Below are 23530 nucleotides of genomic sequence, written 5' to 3'. Positions count from 1 at the left end.
TGCAGGGTTTGAATGGAAACATGATAAGCAGTTTTATCTGCAGTGTAATGTGGTTATGAGATGATTAATTCTGAGAAAAATACACAGCAATCAAGTTGTTATATTTCCCTGACTGCCTGAAAGACTGGAGACACCTAAAGAGCTTATTGTATGCTTTTACTTGGGTTTAAAAGTTTCATTCCATTGTTTTCAATTCATGAGTGAAGAAAAAGGTTAATGTAGGTGCAGAACATTTTTTGACATTTTTAAACAGTTTGCTCCAATCATTGATAATTAGTTTTTGTCCTCAGTAACTTCCTATCACATTAATTTCACAATGTGTATTAACTGGTGTATTCACTCATCAATTATTCCCTAAAACTCATCTTTCAGAATAAACTATTCAGAATTACAAAAGACACAAAGTGAATGCTCAAATACTCTTTATTTCATTTGATCCATCTTCTGTCCATGTGCCAGAACACCAGAACTGCTGATTAGAGAGTTTGGTCAGGCGGTAGATGAGAAACTGAAACTTCCAGGCAGCCCAGTGGTGTGCTTTTTTTAATAATCAAAACACTAAAAATTAAAATAATGGTAGTGCTGCCACGATCAAAAGCACACTGTGTTTTAGACGCTAACTTTGTCGACCAAACTTCTGATCAGCAGCTCTGGTTAGTGGCCTGTATGTATTTACTGCTCGTCAGAGGGAAAATCATTCAAATGCATCTAATGATTCGAGTACACATCTTACCATAAATCCCTTTGTACAGTATATCTGCAATACATACGCATGGATAAGATTGTGACCCACCAACCTGCATTAAAAATATACATGAAAAAAACCCCACAGAAATTCTTTTTTGTCATCTTCATCCCATTATTGTATCTGTAAACAGTCCTTAGCATTTTTAAGTTTCTTAAAAATCACACAGTACTGCTCTTTTAATAAATTACAAACCAGAATTGGTTAAAATGTATTTTTCCTCTCAAAAAAATATCAATACGAAAGATGACATTTCATTTCTTTTAATTAGGCATCTTCTTGTTTATATGTTAAGTGTTTTATTCCATGATGTTAAATAAAAATAAAAAATAAAACACACTTCTCACGCAAACACCACACACATTTTCATTTAGGTTGCATTGTTTGTAAAGTCAGTTTTTCTGGTTTTGGCAGCTGGAGTAGCCTCTCTGTGTGTAAAAGACAGAGGACGACTCAGGGAATAATGAGGAATCATTACGATACTCATCAGCACCAATTCAGTAACGCTAACATGGAGGGCTTCCACAGATCTGAAATGTACCATAAAGCTACAAAATGTTTGATTCTTACAGTGAAACTTAATACTTTACTTTGTATTTTTATTGATAAAATTGATAAAAGACCTTTCTGGTTTCTTACTCCAGAAGATCGCATTTCTTCTCTACTGTGTAATGAAGTAGTTTTAATCCCACATAAAAAGAAGTCTAGCGTTGTTAATAATCCACCTGGTATTTGGGAAATACTGTCAACAACACTCAACACAGCGGATTGTTGCAATTCACTAAATTTTGTGTCAAAAATGAGCGACAGCAGATGCTTGCTAGGAACAGAAAAAATGTTCCTCTGCATAAATAGGTGGTAAAAACTTGATTTTCCTGTGAGAGCCAAGAATAAATGTCTTAATTAATTTGAATTAATTTGCAGGTGAAGAGCACAAGTGAAAAAGCCCTGTTAAAAATTTTCTGAGTCTTTGTGTGTGTGACAGCTGAAGAGTTGAAGGCATCGTTTTGTCTCCATCTCAATACGGCTCAAGGAATCCCTCGTTTACTCGTCCATTCAGTCCATCCCAGTCTCCTCCTCCTCCTCCTCTTCCTCCTTTTCCTTCTCTCACATGACGTCAGCCCGTTTGTCCCTGACCTTGTTCCTCTGTTTAGTCCTGGCCTTGAAGGCAGCTGAGTTGAAAAGATGCTGTCGAAGAAAATTATTTTTTATTATTATTTATTTTGTGGCATTTAAAGCTAAACTGCAGCTGCAAATGCAAGACGGGGATAAAAATAATGAAAAATGCAAACACAAACTCCAAGGTCAGATTGTTCCGGTGTGCAGGATTGAGATCCACAACCAGAAGAGACGCCGTTACCTTCTCAAATCGTGAGATCTTGTTGCTTTTGACAGAAGTGTCCAGGATGAGTGGAGGGCCGAGGCCAAAGATGTCTCTCAGTAGAGGGTTGAACTGCACCAAAACAATAACAAACACTAAAATTAGGAGAGAATGGGTCAAACTGATTGTTGACAGTTTCGTCTTTATCTTAACATGAGACCTCCAGTCTGCAGACACAGGTGAGAGAACAACACGAGTAGATCAGGCTGGATGTGAAACATGTCAATAAATCCACTTTTCACCCTCAACATCTACTAAATTATGCAGTATTTAAAGGTGAAGTCAGTCATTCTGGAGAGAGATAGTTGATATTTGAACTAGACACCCAAACAAATACACTCCTCTCCCTTTGTGCTCCTTCAGAAGCTCCACTTCTCACTCGACCTGCGTTCAGCGTCTCTGTCAGCTGCAGCTCCTGGGGAGCTGAGAGGACAGCGGTCGGACAAACTGCCTTCACCAGGCTGACTGACCGCAGACACTTACTGAACCATAACAGTTTGCATGTCAGCTCCTCAGGAAGAAATCAACAGTGTTTGTACTTATTGATTCATTGATACGGTTAATAAGTTCAAAACACATATACAGCAGGATATTTGTGTGATTTAAACAGCTGCCTGCTCAGTTTACGCTTCACTAAACGCGACAGAAACAGACTCAGAGCGTGAAAAAACACCAGGTGTCTCTGTGAGACTTTCTGGGATTCAGTGCGGATTGATACTTTTAATAAAATGGAAGCGTATCTGTTCCGTGAGAAAAGGCTTTCTATGTGAATTGGCCACAGCCTCTCTGTCTCCAGTTCACCAGTCCTCCCACCATTCAACAGGGGCTAGAGGAGACTGTCAAGTCCTCACACAGACAGCTGCTCTGATAACTTCTCCCCTCATACTGTGCATGAGCACGAATGCCCCCTGCTGATTGGCTGGAGCAGTGTTGTGTGGCTTCGTCTGACACACTTTGTTTCCCATTTATAGAGCCAGTGCTGTGTATGAACACCATTTTTTTTCAGCGCACAAACAGAACAGACAGCTAGTGGACGGTGAGGAGATATTCACTCAGTTTGATGTGTATTGAACAATCTTTCTCCAGAATCTCTGACTCTACCTTTAACTGAATTAGCTGAGATGTAAACTTATGTTGCACACCAAGGACCTAAATAAGCATTTCTTTTCTAATGTGCCAAAATTTACTAAAATGCTGGATTTGGAGACAAACACCCCACACAAAACTGAGTTTGGTGTGGGCTTCAGTGCATTTCCTGACCTGTAGATGGTGTCTGACTCCAGACTCCAGGATCTCTTTGAACGCATCGTAGATTCTTCTCCTCATCCAGCTGTCGATGTAAATGCTCTCCACTCCGAACCTGATCTTCTCGTCTGTGAAGTCCTCATTCTGCAGCAGACGAAAAAAGGAGACGTCACAAAGTCAAAATGGTGATGCAGAAAAAATCTCCACCAGCAAAGAGAAACATGAGTAAACCCTCTTTCAGTGATGTTTACACTTCTTGCAAAACTTCAAACATGCCCAATCGTGTTACCTAGAGCTATAAAAAAAACATACCTCTATGTAATGTAGCACCTCTCTGAAGATAGAGCGTTGTTTCCTTCTGTCATTCTTGGCTCGGTGTTTGTTGCTGTCTGTGGCTAAACTCTTCAGACATTCACACAGACTTTCACTGTCCTCCACATCAAACTCCTGCACACAAACGCACACCAATGACAACAATGTGACACTAAAAACAGGATTGTCTTTAAATCATTTTAATGAATGTAATAGTAAAAGATGGATACATGCATGTGTTTCAGCAGTATGTGTGTGTCTGTCCCTTACATAACATTTGTTTTCAGATTCACCACATTTTTGTTTTACAGCCTGCATATGAACCGTAATAAGTATGTTTGTGTGCCTGCTCTCAAAGCTACTCAGCTGTTTATTTGTGTGTGTGTGTGTGTGTGTGTGTGTGTGTGTGTGTTTACCTCGTCTATATCTCGTCCCAGCTCCACCAGCAGGGCGATGGTCTCTCCCACTGCAATCCTGTAGTTGACGTCACTGCTTTGCAGACACGCCTGCAGTTTGGGGAGGTGACTACAGGGAGGGAGACAGAGGCAGAGAATCACTGTTAGTCACTGTTGATGGTTTATTAAAATGTCATCAAGTTTAACGGAACTAAACCAAACTGAGAACGGAGAATGTTTATCAGGAAAGCAGAAGTGCACAGATTGAGTTTCATTCATTTGTTAAGCAGCTGTTCTAATATTTGTTCATATCCGAAGCTTTTTACACAGCAGGTGATTTTTAAATCTAAAAACACTAAGCTGATACTTGTGTCTTTAACTCCATCATGTGAGAGATCAAAACCATAAAAGTGCATTAAACTGATCTTCTCAGTCACAGAAAATACCACATACTGACAGAATTCATAACATCTTCCCCTCAAGTGACATGACAAGCACACGTCATGTGAGAGGAATTTTGCTGTTGCAGCATTTTTTGTGACTGATAGCATTATGGAATTCACCCTTTTAATCCACTTCAGTTGCAGCAAGAGGATTTACATGAAAGGGAGGAGAAAGGATTTTCACACTTTTGGATGTCAACACTCTGGCATGATTAGTTGTTGGGGTTTTTTTTTTCCATTTGGAGTTTGTTTCACTCACAGGTCAAGCAGCACAGTTAGTTTGGATGCAGGACAGATGGTGACCAGCAGCGACCAGGCCTGCAGGGCGGCGGTGTGGAGGCCTGCATTGCCAGGTTTGGGTGTGGGCAGCGTTCCCTCTCTGTTGGGGTAGGAGGTCATAAACGCGCTCTCCAAGAGGGCAAGAGACTTGATCAAGTCCTGAGAGAGTTCAGTGGTGGTGTTGAGGGGGAAACGGAGAGAGAGAGAAAAAGAGAAAATGCAGTGAGGGGTGAGAGAGACAAACTGTTGATGTGTACCAGCACAAAATATAATTAACTAATCACGTCATGATTTAACATCCGAGATCCCAACAGATAAGAGAGCCTTGGACCCACATTTGATTAGATTTTGTCAGGGAAATTTTAGATGGTTTTTGTTGCTTGATATATTTCTGTTTATATGAAGAGCGGACTGAAAGCTCTGAACTAATCCTTACTGTCAAGACTTACTACAACAGTCAAACTACAGTTTTCCCTGAGGTACAGATATTTCCCTGTAAGTCCCTGCTTGAAGAGCAGACTTGAAGAATTGTGAGCGTCATGATGGATTGTTCTCACCTCTCCGTCTTCCGCAGAAGAGACGTAACAGCACATCCCCAAAGCTCTGGCACACTGATGGAGACAGATGAAAGAAAAGTTAAAAAAAACAAAAAAACATAACAGAATCTAGTGCAGATAAAGTGAAGCTGTGACCCCTCTTCACACTACTAACACAACTTGAGGTTTGCTAACATTGAAATATTTAAGTAAGAACACATAAGACCACTGCATCAGGGTTGCAAACATGATCCTAATGTGATTTCTTTTCCCGACAACTTGGTCAACCTTAAAATTGTTATTCCACCCTGCCTGATCAGTTAATGTTTTCAGTTCAGAAAAGCTCAAAAGGTGTGAATAAACTGGTTTCAACATCAACTTGGCAACTGTTGAGAAAACAATAGGTAGAGTTCATGACCCCATGGTCCAAATTGGCTGCTGTTAATGCCACATTGTGAGAGTCATCCTCAAGAGTCCCCTGAACTCTGTCTAGCATTGTGTTTTTAAGTCTTTTGTTTGTTTCTAAAACTGATACCGTGGGCAGAAAATAGCAGGTGACAAGTTTGTCATGACACTTAAAAGAGAAATTGCTCAACAACCGCAACCAGAGTATAAGTTTAAGTTTAAGGCTGAAGTGATGTATCAAACATTTTTCAGTGGAATTTCCTTTTCATGTTGTTAACACAATGTCTAATCTATGACTCACTTGGCTGTTACACAACAGTGCGTGAAGTCAGCTGGGAGGGGGAAATTTAAGAATGCACATTCAGCGAACTCTTGGCTGAACCAGATGTTTTTTGGATTTGTTGTTGTTACTTTGCAACTTTCATTGTCATGTTCCCGACTGGGTTTAAAGCTTCAGCCCCATATAATTCATTTTTGATCCGGCATTTGCACATAAATATTCTCAGAGCAGAGATGCATTTCATGTTATACTCTTCTCTTCATTTTAGACTTTTTTTTTTTTTTTTTTAGGAGATGTTATCAGTAAAGGATAATCCTAAAGTTTTATAGGACTTGAGAGAAGGTTTATTCGTTTACTCACGCTCTGGCGGGCTGCTATGCTGGCAGTGTTGTCAATCAGGATGGTGGTGAGGATGGGGCGAAGCATTTTGAAACCCTCCTCTGCCTCGTCTCCGCCCCCCAGCTGGATACAGAGCAGGGCGAAGACTGTGGCCGCTGCTGCCTGCTCTTCCCCGCCGCCTGGACGCATGGAGGAAGAGGAGGAGGAAATTAAAGTCATTATTTCTTTTTATCAGTGACTGTCGATGATGACATTATGTTGCACATTGAGACACTGAGCACTAGTGCTTGAGGTAAGACAAAGCTATAATGATCTCTAAATGAATTTATACAAAATATACGTGTGTATCATCACCTGTATATACAGTGTAAACACAAAAGAAATAATGATCATGGTAAAATACAGCTCTTTACATTTTTGCCACTTCTGTTTTGTCTCACCTTTTTTAAGGCTCCTTTCCAGGCAGTCACTGACAGTGAGGCGTCTCTCTATCAGGAAGTCATAGAGCACTCTGGAGGAGAAGGCCTGTCGCAACGACTCAAGGGCTGCGAGACGAGTCTTCGCACTGAGCGAGAGATGTAAACAGAGTCCGAGAGAGAGGAGAGTAAGGTGTTGATGGGAAGGTTTTTCAGTAACATCACTTCCTACTTTTGGTGTTGCACTGTCTCTTTGCATTTGTCTCCTTGTTTTGTCTTTCCTGACATTCCCTATTTTTATTATACTGATTTGATGAAAGGAAAGAAAAAAACACCTCACCTCTTATCCATCAGGTTGTCTATGCATTGTTTGAGTTTGTCTTCTGTTTCCTCCTGGGCAGTCTGCTCATCCACCTGCTCACCTCCTGTGTTTATTCATTCAACGCACATAAATGATTTGTATGGATTTTCATAACTGTATGCAAGTTTAATACTTTATTTTAGGGGAAAATGTTAAGTAATTCCTGTTGAGTTTTACTTTATCACTTCAAAAACTGTTGCTATGGGGAATCAAAATGCATTATAAAAAGGTAGGTTGCATTTATTTCCTTCGGTGGATGAATCTCTACCTTGGCTGTTATCTAAAATAAACAAATCTTAAAGACGTGTACGTAGCATGTGTGTTTGTGTACAAACCTGTGCCCTCGTCCAGCACAGAGGTGCCTTCACTGGCGCTGCTGTAGTGGCTGAGAATATCAGACATCAGCTCATCGTCACTGGCACCCGACTCTCCCTTCACCCCATTTTTAATACCTGGAGAGAGAAAAAAAAAATAGGAAGATGTGGAAAAAGGTGAGATGGAAGGAATAATGAGGAGAAAGAAGGGATATGAGGACAGAAGTAGAAAGAAAGGAAAGAGCAAGAAAGATTATATATTTGGATGAAGAAAGATGAGAAATATTTAACTTGAAACTCCTGTTTTGACTTTGACTCCATGTTAACATAAAAGCTTTTTCAGGTTTTATCGATGCAGCGTGTGTGACTGAATCATTCATGAATCATGATGTGAGTTAAGGAAGGCTGCTGTAGGTGTCGGCCAAGTTAGCTCCACAGTCCTACTGCGTGACTGTTGCTGGGTGAGAGGTGACTTAATCAGCTGGTCTGGACAATGCTGAGTATCTCTATCGTGGCAGGTATGGTGAGGACTGACAAGCAGTTGTTAGGGCAGTGACTGGGTACAAAAAAAGCTCCAAGGAGCAGGAAATATTGAGCAGCACTAAGTCATAATTATATATTTAAAAGTTTCCAAATGAGAAAGCAGTTTTACTAAGCAGCAACAGTCAATTTCTCCCTTCATTGTTCAAAATGTTGTTATATTTCTATATTGTCTCTATCAAGCTGAAATGCAATGAAGATGACACAATAGCATCTTTTACTGAAATGCTATTAAATGTATCAAAAAATAAACTATCAAAAAATAACCCTACAACAAATGACACCTTAATAAAGCATATATTGGTCAGTTTTTGGTTGTTTCTATTCTATGATCATTTGGGGCGTTGACTTATTGGATGAGCTTTCATGGTACAATGTCAGGACAGACTTTTAACAGTCAGTTATGATTTCTATAAAATGCTAAAAGCCTCAAAATGACAGCTGGTTGACTGTTAAAGTGAAATAAAAACAAATCGGCCAAAATTAACTAGAGCTTCCATTCGCCAGCGGTGAGTAATGGCAGGTTTAGGGAAGCTGACTGTAAGGCTTACTCTGCTCAGCTGTCTTTTTTTGTCAGTAACTTTACACCACCAGAGTTCTTATATACAGACACACACACGCTCACTCAAACCACATACAGGGATGAATGGCAAATATAAATTTGTCATCTACAAACCTCAGCAAGAGCTTCAAGCCAAGACTGAGGACTGACTAACTTCTTCTATGAAGCATCGAACCACCTCCTGAGACACTGAAAAGGTTTATACACAAGACTGATTCTCACAAATGAAGAAAAGCCGCCGCCTCCTCCTCCTCCTCCTCCTCCTCCTCTGACTTACAAAGCTCACCAGCAAGGTTGTGTTCTGGGGTGATGACAGCTATGCAAGGTGACTCTCACATGCAACCATAGATGATAATATCAGACCTATTGCACTATCATGACTACAATATATTTAAATGTATTTTATAAATTTGCCGTGTCATTTTATGGATCTTGTGGTTGCTCTGGGTTTTACTATCAATCTCACCCACACAGGACATAATGGCAGGAAACAGCAGATAACTTTTACATCAGGCAATCCTCTGTTATCTTTGATGTTTTATTAGTACGTGTAATTTGCATTTTCATGTTTCCACTCAGCTCTGCCCTGTGTGTGTGTGTGTGTGTGTGTGTGTGTGTGTGTGTGTGTGGCAGTTTGTTACACAGAGTCTGAACAGGACGGGGGTGGTAAAAGCCAGCCAGGCTAAGCTAAGCTAACCCTCAAACTACTGCTGGCTCAGGACTTTCTACTGTTGGTGGGATTACTGGTCACCAGAGTGACCATTCATTTATTCATTCATCCAGTGTGTACCATCCAGAATGGTCAGTGTGTGTGTGCGTGTGTGTGTGTATACACATGTGCGTGTGTGTATACATGTATGTATGTGTGTGTCTACATATATGTGTGTGTATATACGTGTGTGTGTGTGTGTGTGTGTATATATGTATGTATGTGTGTGTATGTGTATATGTATGTATGTGTGTGTATGTGTATATGTATATTTATGTATGTGTGTGTGTATTTGTGTGTGTGTTCTCATGTTCTCAGGTCAACCAGGTCGGTTAAGGTGACCCAGAGGTCACTATTATTGTTACAGCAGTGCAACTTGGGGGTTGTAGTCATAAAATTAGTTACTTTCTCAATTAAATACATGTATTTACTTTGTTGTATTATGTTATATTATACACACACACACACACACACAAATATATATATATTTATGTCTTAACGTGAACACGTGCCTTAACATAAATATACAGTAACTAGCAACACCATCACTGCTTTGTCCAGCTGTGTCCAGGTAATAAGAAAAACCAGAAAAACTGGATCCAGTACTGTTTGAGGTCAGAATATGTAAACTGAGTAAACTGGGCTACAAGTTCAGTCTTTTGACTTGAAAAGTTGTAAAGTCATTGTTGTCTGATCCTCTCTTCTACCTTTTCACTACACTGCAGAAGTGGAGCTTCAGGGTGGAAGTTTTCTCCAGCTACAAGCCAAACGCTGCTGCATTTCTGCTTCGGCTGACAAATTTACCTGACGATCATTTAAAAGTTCTTTCTTTTCTGCTGAAATTGCTACTGCCTGGTAAAATGGTGACAGTAGCAGTAACATTTGTTACACCCGATGTTTGGATATCGTAGCTTTTAACCCTGAACCTCTTACTGTTGGCTGCTGCTTGAGATGTATTTTACTACTGAACTGACTGGATAACAGCTGGATAATAGCTCCATGACAAAGCTCCACTGTACAGTAGTGAATAGCTGCATGATGTGTTCCTATTAATAGCTACCTTTTCACCCACATCAATATATTACACAGTCAGTTGTAAAACTGGATGTGCGGGTGCTTAATGTGCTGAGCTGGCAATACAAAGTAATACCTCTTGTCTGCAACTAACTCGGAAATCATAAAAGTTGTTTTTCTGTAGAAAACGTTGACATCTGGAAAATCGAAAAGCTTTCAGATTGAACTTTATGAGCGTTACTAATATGCTAGACTAAAAAACTGTTAGCTAGATTAAATGATCACATCAACTACTTTATAGTTCTAGTGGACAGTGATTGTTATTTACATTTTTCAATACTGACAGCCATCTGTGAAACCAGACAAGCACAGGAAATAGGTAAATCAGAGAAAACTTTTTTAAACTTCTTCTTTTTTTTTTGTAAGGAAACGGTGCTGTTGTGCTAACATGACTACATTTACGTCAGGGACTCCAGTGCATTCATTCATTTTCACTGTTACAAGATAAACCTGAATGCAGCCCTGACAACCCTGCTTTCCTTATGTAATATACAGCAATAAACAGCCTGAAGGCTCTTTTGTTAAGAAATCTACTGTTCACAGCTCAGATAACGTGCTCTGTGGGCTTGTATCAGTCAGTGATTTCCCAGTCATCATCCTTGAACCCATGGCCACTGTGTAGGTTATCCCCCCCCCCGCAGCCACACACACACACACAGCTCATTTATGGTAAGTATGAGCTACCCTGCCACAACTCACGTGTCATCTCCACTTTGCTACTTTATGCTTACATAGCAATCACTCACAGTCCCAAAAGAAGAGGCTCCGCTGACGGACAAATCAGAGCTCTGAGCCAAAAGGGGGAGGGAGCATGATGAGTGCCCTGGCCATGGCCTGGTAGAAGAAGCTTTAAATGCAAAACACAGCGGGGTTCCCTATGCAATACTGCCCTAACAGTTTGGAAAATGACACAACAAATTTCACACTTTGGCATTATTCATTCTCACCCATCACCATTTGTTCTAATTTTATGACATAAAAATCTGATTATCAACCTTATAATACTGAAAGCCCTACTAAACTACTCCGTAGACAGACCTTGGAACAAACCTGGGTCTTGAAAATAAAATCACTTCCACCATGAACAGCACCAGACAAGCTGCTGTCTCACTAAACCACAAAGACAAACAATTAAAAGAGGCTCCACATAAAATGAATAAATTACACAATATATAAAGTAAATAACTGATATGGAGAACACACACAGACACAACATTAGGAGGAAAACACTGGGAATCAGTATATTAAAGCTGAAATCTGTAATGTAACAACATTGGGACACCCTGGTAGCCTAATGGTTACTGCACATATCACATAACCGCAATGTCCACGGTTTGATTCCTGCCAGGGACTTTTGTTGCATGTCATACCCCCTTCTCTCCCTCTCCGTTTCCTGTCTCTCTACACTGTTGACTGTCAAATATAGGCAATATAGGCATTAAAAATAAATACACGTGGCAGCAGGTTAGGCAGTGTGGACCAGGAAAGTCACAAAGAGCAATGATGTCACAATGTTCAACTAAAACTGGATCTCAGTTATATCATAGACCGTGGTGATTTGAACAGTGTAATAAAAAATGTCACAGACAGGACATTTTGTGCACATATGCATGAGAGAGAGAGAATTAAGTCAGCCCAGGAAGCAATGACTGTCTCCAAATGTTTCTGTGTTGGCGCAGATAAGAGAGGACGGATGAGTTGGAGAGATTTCAACCAAATTAACTAGACGATAAAGCAGGACTGGATGTTAGAGGCCGACTGTAAGTGGAACAGGTTGGACAGATGTTCGATGTGGATTAACTTCCTTTATAGTCTTATGATGTTCGTCTTTTAAACAGCAGCCATCAATCTCAGCATGAATGTGAAGCGTTAACTTACGGTTTTCAAGACATGCATGAGGACTGGAGAAACCCAGACAATGAAGTGTGTTTTCGTGTCTCTGAGGCTGTGGTAAAGCCACGCAGTCAGTCAATAAAGTAAGCGGCATGGGAAGAGTTAAAACGTTTCAGTGCAGCTGGAAAAAAAAACACATGGTGGGTTATCAAGCATGTGAGTTGCTGCTGGGTTTACTGCATGCACTGAAGTGATGTTCAAGAGCTTCTGAACAAGCCTCAAGTTGGTCACAAAGGTGAGGCCAGGGGTAACGAGTTACCTTTCAGCGAGCCTTTAGCCGACAGCTGCAGCTGAAGAACCTCCTGACGAAGAGAGCCTGGACGTGATGTGTGGACGAGGGGATGAATGGATGAATGAAAGATAGGGTGTATAGATTGTAGAAGGAATGGTGGACGGATGCATGAATGAATTGAAAGATAGATTAAAAACAATGGATAAAGGGAGAGATGGAAGAATGACCATGATAGAGAAGAAAACAAAAGAAGTGAGCTCAATTTTCCCCATGCACAATAAACAATACTCCTATTGGACAATTCTGCATTTTCCTGTCCCTCTCTCTCTTTGTGTGTGTGTATGACTTAAGTCACTTTCAGGGACACACACCAGACTTAAGACCAGTTGATTTGGGGACGGCTTGTGCAATTGGGGACAAAAACCTAGATTTAGGCAAGTAGGGGTTATAGTTAGGGTTAAAATAAGTCTCCAAGAAATGACAAGTCCATGTAAATACCCCAAAAGTGACTTAAGTAAACGCGTGTGTGTGCATTTGGGCGATGCACGTGTGTGCTTCCCAAGCAGCGTCACTCCTTAAAACGTGAGAGGGTTGTAACGCCCTTACAGGCACATGCATGGCTCGCACCACTACTGTACACTGTACATTAAAAAAAAACGTGTAGTTATGTCAGACTCAACAAGCAGCAACTTAATTGCAACTTAAGCGACGCCAATCCATGTGTAGCAGTACTGGAAGACCCTGTTGCACTGGGTTACTCCTCTTCAACACATTTCTCACCGACCTGAGCGGTTTTAAGTGGCAAGAGACCGCCGCTAAAAATAACATGCGGTTAAAATTAACCCTACAAGTATAGCTTTAGCAGCCCAGTGTCCTGAATGGTAGCAGAAAATCTTTCAGTGAACCTTAACAATGCTTCACATTTTCTTGGACACTTGTTCAACTGGTACATAAGCTCATTTAAGTGTCAGAGTGACTTTCACATCAATGTCAAAACACAGCTGCTAAACTGAAGCACCAATTATAAGCCACATGGATGAAGACGGCATGCTGCAAAACAATTTACAGGTAGCTAAAGTTAATGTAATAGGTTGTTATTTTGTCGTTCATGCCATATGGTACAGATACCAAAACTACTTTCATACTAACTTACTATAATTGACATATTCAGTCATTACATTTCTGTTGGCTTCTTGCCCGAAGCTAGTGGGCGAGTTGGCAGGATAGCTACTGTTTCACATATAAATGCTACTTACCCGGCTTACTAGAGCCACGTTTCCCCTTTTTACTCCGCGGCATCGCGAGCAGCGCTTTGATCAGCTAGTTCACAACAAAGCTAGCTGTAGGTAAGCTAGCTAAAGTTAGCCCGCTCTCAGTCCAACTGTCAGCTCCTCACACACTGACAGCTGAAGGCAGCAGCAGCAGACGGCTGGATGCTCTCCGTGGTTTATCTGGACAGCTACGTAAAAAGCTCCCCAAATTCCAGCCTCTTTCACACTTTTGTTGACACTTTGGCTAACGCTGGTTAGCGTCCTCTACAAACAGCAACAACCACCGCCGCGCTCTGCAACTCTCCGCCTTCTTCAAATCTTGGAATAAATTTTGTCCGGTGGCGAAAAAAGTCACTAGCCTCAACAGTTTTCACAATGTATTATCTATGATTGTCTCCAGGTAATCTATATCTAATACCAGGTTGAGATAGTAAGTATTTTTCAAAGTGTTTGGGACGGAGTTTTGAGCACGCTGTTGTCGCCAGGTCCACCATCTTCCCCTCAGTAACGACTGAACAGACCGGCAGGCGGGGTTGCCAGGTTAGCTCTGTGGGCATCCCCCTTTCCGGGAAAAAAAACTAACTGACGCCAGACTCCATTGATGGATCTCATGTTTGTAGACTTGTGTAATTTACTTTGGGGAAGTTAATTTCATGAAACAAAACCCTAAGACTGTTGAAAAATATGTGAGTCCTCAGAATATTTTGAAATATAAATCAGTATACTGACATTAAAGTCCCAATTTTAAGCGTTAAAAACATATTTTCTAATACTGTATTTTTAAACAGACTGTTCTTCCTAAAGCCACGTGTGCCACAATTTTAATATTGGAAAAAAAATCTTTTTTTGAGAAATTCAGAGGGAGAAAATACATAATTTAGACTTTTTTGTCTTTTTTCCCCCATGTGGCCATGTCCCCCCCCCCCCCCCCCCCCCCCCCCCATTTAGGATTTATGCGGTCATATTTTCATATCAATGTCCATTTCTATTTTCTGTTGCATGTCTGTCCGTCCTGGGAGAGAGATCCCTCCTCTGTTGCTCTTCTAGAGGTTTCTTCCATTTTTTCCCCTGTTAAAGTTCTTTTTTGAATTGAGCGTCTAAGGACAGAGATGTTGTATTGCCCCCTGAGGCCAAGTTGTGATTTGTGATATTGGGCTATACAGATAAAACGGACTTGACATTTCAATAGCAAAATAAATGAGTCATGGGCAAATGAAAAGCAAATTGTCTTTATTAAAGAGAAGATATTTTCTAATCAAATAAAAAATGTTATTCAAAATGTTTACATGAACATTCAGTGAAATATTAAATCCACACTCACACAGGGCTTCAAGTCAGAGCTGGCAAACTTATAAATCAGTAGTATGATTTTAAATACTAAGTATTTAGTTATTTTTTTTGATAAAATAAGACATTCAGAGCTCCACAAAAAAGTCAAAAGAAAGGTCCTAGTTAAATAAAAAAATTACATTTCATTAGTAGCCACACAGAATACACATAATGACAATTAACATCTTTTCAAGTCTATCATTTTACCACATGTAGTGTAAAGTCATGTAGTGTTGTGAATGTACCTCTTTGAAGTTCAAGATATGACTATGTCAGTCTGAAAAACAATCTGGTCAGGTTTTATCTGATGTGGAGATCATATTATTGACCATCTCAACAAAGAAAACCAGAGCGCTCTCACAATCTCTCCAAACAACAACTTACTGAGAAATTACCACAAAAATACCAATTCCACAAACTGGTATACTTGTGATAATTAGCACATTTTGGGTAGGAATTTTGTGTTGGAGGGATTATGTGCTGGCCTTGTCAAAATACCCTTAATCCAGCTGTTTACAACTAACAATATTAGTGATGAAAATTTGGCTCTGCGGTATTTAAAAAAAACCTTAAAAAACAAAAATGCAGACATGTTGTGATTTAACATCAAAAGTACCATTTGGAATCATATTGTTTTGGTCCAGCAGTGACAGACTGAAATGTTATCACAACTCATTAATAAAACTTATATTCTATAAGAATAAGTAAATTAAAAACTAGTTTTTAGTGGATCTATCACCTCACTGTTTTTGTTCTAGTGCTGTAAGTGACGGCTAATTTCAGTAATTGACAGTCATTTTGATTCAGTTTAATCTGATGTTCACTTATAAAAGAGGAAAAAAACACAACTTGGTCTATGAACAATGTTGGCAAAGCATCAAGGCCCCTACTATAGTCAAACTTACATATTCTGACTCAACAATACTGTTTGTAATGTATTTTATGTATCTCAGGTATAAATTGCTCACAATTCATCACACATCTGTCCACATGTGCAACTTCTTCAACACATAAGGTAGAAAACTAACTGTATGTAGAGTGACCTGTCAGTAAATAATACGACACTGTACATTGTAAGTCTTCCAGTTTATAATTTGGGTTTTTCTTCTCTCAGAGGACTCATCTGTAAAGACATTTCAGTCTACAGTTAGTTAAACTGGTGTTCTGAAGTGGGCTGCACTGGTGAATGTGGGACAAAGTGGAGGAATGGTCCAGTGTTAGTGTATGTATGTATGTGTGTGTGTGTGTGTGTGTGTGTGTGTGTGTGTGTGTGTGTGTGTGTGTGTGTGTGTAGAGGTGTGTGTCCCTCCTATCCAGAATAGTAGTTGGTGGGGACGAAGGGCATCTTGCTGACGGTGGCGGGCACTGCTTTTTTCCGGACCTCAACCTGGATGGCTGTTCCATTCTTAGCAAATGCGGCGTCCACGTAACCCATGGCAACGTTCTTCTTCAGACAGGGAGAGGGGCAGCCGCTGGTCACCTCACCTGAATAAAACAGCAAAGAATAAGTCTTTCCAGGGTAATATCTAGCAGACAACCTTCAAACTCTCTTAAGATGCAGAATTAAACCTTTTTGGTGGAAATATTAAGTTGGTCCTATTCTGTGCTTGAGATCTACTTCTTCAGCAGCAGACTGACCTGTTGATCCTGTTGATTTTAACTTGCTTACACATTACATTTGGTCATTTAGTCACTAAATGCTGGGACTGACAATATGCTTGAAATCATAAGGATTATTTTCAAAACTAATATATATCATAATATGGCTCATGCATCCAAGATAATGTGAAAACCCATTGACATGGCAACATTATGTATGATGTCAAACTAAACTGAACATTTAATTAAATTCTATATTTTAAAGCCAAAGTGTACGGGATTAGAAAATGTCTGACTTTAGTGACCCCTAATGGTAGGTGTAGGTATGGTAATCATAAAAAGCAATGCATGTGCAGCACGAAGGCTTTAGACATAAAATATTTTTAGGTCAGTGGTGGTGCTTCAGGTTATTTTAGTTTGGCTTCTACATCTGCAGCTGCCTCAGTGTAAGTTATGAATACATTAAAACCATAAAAATATACAATACCAGTCAAAAGTTTGGACTGGTACTGTTTATATATATTTAGAGATTTTATAAAATAAAAAAATCCTTAATCTTAGGTTTATACTTCTTTTATGGAGAAACATCCTGTTAATTTCATTCACTTTTCCCCTAACATTGATCATTTTCTTGCCATGATGTTGCCATGTTGTTAATTAAAATACAACCACTGTGTTTGCTTGCTGACCTATGACCTTTCCGTCGGGGCTGAGTATGGGTGTGTGTTGTCTGACGGGGGGACCGGTGGACACCAGACCAACTCTCTTCCTGGCTGTTTTGGCTTTGATCTGAGGTATGATGATGTCAGCGCCAGGGAAATCCTTGGTCTGACGCCGACGCTTTCCTGCGTGTGAGAAAACAAAGCGATGGAGTTCATACACCAGGATTGTCAGAGCGAAGTGTACATTCAAGGCTAAACTACTCTGAGTGGACAGCTATGGGCTTGATGAATGAGTTTAGATAAAAGTGCAAGATATGAAGATTTAATTGTTTCAGAAACTAATAAAGCGTAGCTGATGAACTGAATCTGCTTGTGCTTCACCCCAACAAAGTCCTTATAAGAGAGATCTTCTCAAGGTTTGCACTTAGAACTATACAATGACTAATATGTAGCTGGTACTGAATTATCTACTATTCTTGTATATTTTTTTATTTGTCAGGTCCAAGTAATTCATACTAAAACATCACCTATGGTCCAGACTAAGGTGGCCTCCACAGGCGTGGTGGTCTCATCAATGTCGTTGCCATAGAGACAAAGCCCTGCCTCTAGCCGCAGACTGTCTCTGGACCCCAGACCGGCCAGTTTCACCTCGCTGTTACCCAGCAGCTTCTCCGTCAGCTCCACCACTCTGGACTGAGGTACAGAGATCTGGGACAGACACACAGACAGACTGTAGAGCTGAGTCTCCATCCAACTATGAACTGGAAACAGCAGATTTTAACTCATTAATGTTGAAATTAAAACACTCTATGGAAACAAGTGATGACAGTGTAAAGTCACTCTGTTTTTTTTAGATATTTGCTGAGGATGTTGAGGATGCTGATTTCATCACTTCAGCATTTAAAGATACACATGTGATCAAAAACTTATTTTTGCTAAATTCTACAAGTTTGTGGGGTAAAAACACAGAGTGAGTCAAGTGAGTCTCAGTACTGAAGGAAAGAGTAAAGGCAAGACAAATGTATGTGTATGAAAAAAATCCTGATAAAAGAGAAGCAAACTCCCACCAGCCAACCCACATTCATCCTGTTTTCTACAGAGGTCCAGCAGTGTGGGAAGTGAGAGAGTGAAAAAGGATAAATCCATGCAGTAAACCATCAATCTGGAATTAGTCAGCAGGTTCCTGACATTTTATTGAGAGTTTTTTTTTAGATTTTTTTATTGGCATATTTTGGTGCAGCAACTTCTACATTTCAGTAGATACAGGAAACCTCTCTCACATGTTTTGTTGCAGCCGACAGTGTAACATCACCTGTAGACTATAATATTCTCCTCTCACATCTCTGTGACTGTCACATCCCTTGACCACTCTTTGCTTTGCTTTTTAGCATCTAACTTCACGTCAAAGCATTCTCATTTTATTTCTGTCACAGTGCAGAGCTGCTCGGATGACACGTCGTTCACAGCTGTTTTCTAATTGTTTTGGCTCTCCTTCTACTGACGCTCCTAAATTTGTTATGTTTTTGTCTACTGATCTCAAAGATACACAGTGTGTTTACTCTTTGGGAACTTTTTGTAAATGAAACTCGCCAACAAACAGAGCAGAACCTTATATGGCAGTATTAGGGATGTGGATTATGCCAGTGATCACATCTCACGAAAACGAACCCACTCATGAACAGGTGGTGTTCATCAGGCTGAAACGAGCGATTTACGACAAGTTTGGGCAGTTTAGAGAGTTTGTTCCGACTTGAAACCTCACAGAAAAAAGTCAGAGAGTTTCAGGACAAAAATACAAAAATGTTCTTGCATGAGGCCCAATGTGTCAAATGTCAGGTTAACTATGAGATACAAGGTAACACTCAGCATCTTTAAACTTCTGTTTAATGTCATAGACATAAACAGATGAATCTTATGAATGACCAAAGGGACACAAAATGAGGAAACGATGTGATAACACTCTACAAACACTTAAATTGTTTGTCCACTATGTAAGTAAGCAATAATACACAACAATGTGTCCTGATATACATTACAAAGGCAAAGGTGAAGAAGTTCATCAAATTCTATATCAGGGCACCTCCTCATTGTTACACTCCATTTAAGATACCTGCCCACCAGTTAGACATTTGCATTTTCCATGGCTGCGGCCCAATTATTGTTATGACAGACACAATAACTGACATCTAGTTATCAGACACAAGTAATATATCAACATTATAAATCTTTGCTCAAGGTCAATGTAAAAAAAAAAAAAGCAAAAAAGTGGAGGAAGGAAGATAAAGAGAGAGAAATGATTACCTCCACTCCGTCCTCTCCGGTGTATCCACAGCGGGTGACCCTGCAGCCAGGAACACCAAACACAGTGGCCAGGGTGGAGGTCATGAAGGTCAGCTTACTAAGGTCCTCCTTCAGCCCCTCCTGGAGCACCCGAGACATGGACGGACCTGACAACACACAGCTGATTAATTATTCAATTACACTAAGAGTCCTATGTAGAGGAGCTCAAATAGACTATCAACAAAGGATTCAGTTACAAAAGAGATAAATAAAACTACAAAGAATCAGTGCAGGGAAGGAAGGAGGAATGGAAGAAGCACCACAGAATATTTTACCTTGCAGAGCAATCAGCGCTTCATCAAGGAACTCAATATCCACATCAAAACCTGCCGTTTTGCACTCTGCCAGTCTGGCCTACAGGCAAAACACACACACATACGTCAGACACTTTCTGTCAGTCTCACCTGTCTGTCTACACACACAGTCTGTCTTAATTCACCTTCATATTAGCAGAGTCCTTGTCGGCGCAGCCAGCGTTGGAGACGACGTAGAGGTAGCCCTGGTCCGTCTTTGTCACTATCAGGTCGTCAATAATCCCTCCTTTCTCATTGGTGAAGAGGGTCAACGTACCCTGAAGGGTGATGGAGCAGGGAGAGATGAGTGGAAGGTGAATTTATTTCTTATACTGGAACACTGTCCAGTTGGTCGAGTTGCTCCAACTCTGATGCTTCATGTAAGCATGTTACGTTACACTATGGTTCTGTTCACACCTGGCAATAAAATGTGTCTTAAGTGATGTCATTATAGGGCTCAATTTTTCCAATACACTAATAAGTGTATTTTCCAAAATGTTAAACTATTGCTTTAACACTAGATCACTTGACTATGTTGCTGCTCGTAGTGATGTACCCACAGCGAATTGTCACCAAACTCTGAAATTCCCCTCATCTCTACAAGGCTTTCTCTACCAGCACCTGTCAGGTGATTGTTTTGGTTTTTCCTGTCTGCAACTTTACTGTTTTGGCTCAGTCTCACCGCTCTCATCAGTGTCCATTTCAGACCCAACAGGGATCTGTTTTAGTAAAAGAAAACTCCTAAAATCCTGCTGTATGTTACCTGCCCAGCACCAATTGACAGACAGCAACTAACTTGTGAAGAAAATTGAGCATTTAGCAGCTAAAGAGCAAAATATTTCCCTCAGGAGTTTGTGGAAACCAAAATCAGAGCTAAAGGGGGAGAGAATATTGGACTTAAATTCCTCAGGTGGCATGAAACACAACTCTAAATGATTGAATTGTTTGCCAACAAGTTTGCTATATCAACTTAAAATGTTATCATGTCAGAACTGTGTTTTCAGCTTGTTTCTGCTGCCCCCAAGTGGCCAAAAATCAGTTAATGCAGGTTTAACTTGAAACAAAACTTCATCTCACCTGGTTGTCCTTGAGTTCTGCAATATCCGCAACCACTAGAGACTCCATGAACTTCACTCTGTCTTTGCCATGGACTTTGGTCTGATGGGTAAAAAAGCAAAAAAGATATAATCAAATATAGCAACAGCATTTTTTTTGGTTGGCTGGGTTGTGGATAAAGAAAAATGATCCCTGTCATTTGACAAAGTACTGTGTTACACTATGATGACGTGTGTCTATTTACATCATATACAAGTTTGTATGTATATTTCCTTACCTGTGTTAATGTGTGTATGTATCTGTTTGCATGTGTATGTTTATACTCGTCTCACCTGCAGCATGTGGCTGACATCGAAGATGGAGCAGTGCTCTCTGGTGTGCATGTGTGAGGCGATGTGACTGTCTTTGTACTGGACGGGCATACTCCAGCCCGCAAACTCCACCATCTTTCCCCCATGCTCCCTGTGGAAGTCAAACAGCGGAGTCCTCTTCAAGGCAGCCTGGGGGAAATGAAACACTATACTGAGTGTGGGGTTGGGCAATATATCAATATTATATCAATATCCTGATATGAGACTAGATATCATCTTAGACACTGGATATCGTAATGGCCTAATTGTTGTCTTTACCCGATTAGTCATTACATCCACATTACTGATGATTATTTATCAAAAATCTCATTGTGTAAATATTTTGTGAAAGCAGGTATTTGGTCAAAAATATTGTGATATTTGATTTTGTCCATATCACTCAGCCCTAAATGTACAAAATAATAGGAAGAACTAGAGTTGAACGGTCAATAACTTACTTTATTTTGCAATTTGAATAGTTATGAAGTGGTTGTTGATATATGCATCTTAAAAAGGTGCAAAAATTTGGATTTTTAAACATTCATTCATGTTAATATATGTAATAACAACAAATCAAAAACTGTTTCTAAAAAACTATTTTATAACAAGCAGATTTCCCCCCAAAATGTGATCAAATATTAACATAATACCACATTTCTGTTCATACAGCCCAGTTTATAGTCTGATTTGTCAAACAATTAAATGTCAGAACGACGGGTCTGTTGTGTTCATTCGGCCCTAACTTCTGACCTTTGAACTAGCCGGTGAGGGGGGTTTATCAGTGCAGCCGTAGTGCATTATGGGAACGAGTGTGTCTGTACTTTACATAAGACTCAATTGCTTTTTACAAAACTGTACAAGTCCAAAGTCAGCTGTTAATTTGAATGAACAGAGGAGAGGTGGGTGTTGTACCACTGTTGCACACACACACCCACACACTTCACGAACAGATTAGAGACACGTGGTTAGGACTTTACTCTTTTTACTCATTTTGCTTTGTGCAACACTAAAAGATAAATCCCAAAAATAAAACCTTTATCTTAGAAGCTTAATAATTTGCAGAAACGTTACATTTTGAGTCACGCTACTCATGCCTGCTATATTAGTGGTAAAAGTGAATGAAGATCTGAATGAATAAATCTCGTTAGCAGAGTGTGAGACAGCGGTACTGAAGAATCAGTCACTCGTGGTTTTAATAAAATCATCTTGTGCGGCTCAGTGAAGTGAGGCAGGCAGAGGGAGGGTGATGATGGTCTACTGGGACAGATGTACATTATGTCTGCATGAGCTGACTGCTGCTCTCACAGACTCTCATGTATTTTAACATGCTGTAACACTGATAGAGCCACTTATTTAATCTGAGGTTTTCTTGAGTGAAGTTCAAACATGAACAATTAATACACCATATAAAATAATACAAAGAACAGGCTATATATACATACATCTCTCTCTATATATATACAGTAATATCTTAGGAAAACAAACACCATTGAGTATGATAATATCAACACAGAGGGCCACATATATTCTTTTTTTTTAATATTCTGGTGATGACAGGTGAAAACTTCAAGGGTGAGGTGGTTGAAAAATGCAACACTTTGCTCTACAGGTAGTGTTTTCATCATCTTCCAGTCTGAAAACTGTGATTTAGCTGCTTAAACCAAACGTAACACAAAAGCACGCTGAGTAACTTGTAGAGGTGCAGCCTTTACTTCATGGTCTACTTACCTCTGCACTTGAAGCGTGTCTCTGCTGCTGCTGTTGCTGCTTCTTCCCCGCACATCCAGCACCAGCGACCCGCAGCAAACCGTCCCTGGAAGCCCGCAACCTGAGCCCCGAACCCCCGACCCCAACCAGCAACCGAGCCCACATCCTGCCACCTGAACCCCCGCTGAAGTCTCACACACACTCGGTGGTCCTGACGGGTAACACTTCCTCTGCGTTACTCAACTCTTTGGACTCCAAACTCTGGAATTTCTGCTCTCCTGGCAAAAACACATGAAGCGGCAGCGATTGGAGGAAGGAGCAAAGACTTGTGGGGGATGTAGTTGATTGGTCGGTTTGCCCTGCAGGAGTTCATTGTTGATGTAATGATTCATGCTTCATCATATCAAACACCTCAGATATTAAAGAAACAGGGGTTGATTTTAGGCATATTGTCCCAGCTCT

General features: G+C 40.2%; 2 protein-coding genes across 3 annotated transcripts; both read right to left on the bottom strand.

The window, feature by feature from the left end:
- Positions 1 to 405: 405 nt before the first annotated feature.
- Positions 406 to 14261, bottom strand: ifrd2 (interferon-related developmental regulator 2). Of its 2 annotated transcripts, XM_067591683.1 has the most exons (13): positions 13718 to 14261; positions 12489 to 12545; positions 7473 to 7589; positions 7117 to 7201; positions 6801 to 6925; positions 6382 to 6539; positions 5358 to 5411; positions 4781 to 4959; positions 4100 to 4208; positions 3684 to 3818; positions 3387 to 3515; positions 2106 to 2198; positions 406 to 1933 (listed from the first exon to the last, which is right to left on the bottom strand). In XM_067591683.1, the coding sequence occupies exons 1-13, from the start codon at positions 13758 to 13760 to the stop codon at positions 1853 to 1855; spliced, it is 1365 nt and encodes a 454-aa protein (XP_067447784.1). In that variant the 5' UTR covers positions 13761 to 14261; the 3' UTR covers positions 406 to 1852. The 2 variants fall into 2 exon arrangements, with proteins under 2 accessions (XP_067447784.1, XP_067447785.1); XM_067591684.1 differs by lacking the exon at positions 12489 to 12545.
- Positions 14262 to 14945: 684 nt separating this feature from the next.
- amt (aminomethyltransferase) lies at positions 14946 to 23373 on the bottom strand. The gene is made up of 9 exons (XM_067591682.1): positions 23090 to 23373; positions 21344 to 21511; positions 21033 to 21113; positions 20102 to 20233; positions 19938 to 20016; positions 19624 to 19769; positions 17850 to 18030; positions 17350 to 17505; positions 14946 to 16546 (listed from the first exon to the last, which is right to left on the bottom strand). The coding sequence occupies exons 1-9, from the start codon at positions 23231 to 23233 to the stop codon at positions 16371 to 16373; spliced, it is 1263 nt and encodes a 420-aa protein (XP_067447783.1). The 5' UTR covers positions 23234 to 23373; the 3' UTR covers positions 14946 to 16370.
- Between the last annotated feature and the right edge of the window lie 157 nt (positions 23374 to 23530).

This window comes from Thunnus thynnus, chromosome 6, assembly GCF_963924715.1.
Source record: "Thunnus thynnus chromosome 6, fThuThy2.1, whole genome shotgun sequence".
Classification (NCBI taxonomy): domain Eukaryota; kingdom Metazoa; phylum Chordata; class Actinopteri; order Scombriformes; family Scombridae; genus Thunnus; species Thunnus thynnus.
This window is presented reverse-complemented; position numbering and strand designations above follow the sequence as displayed.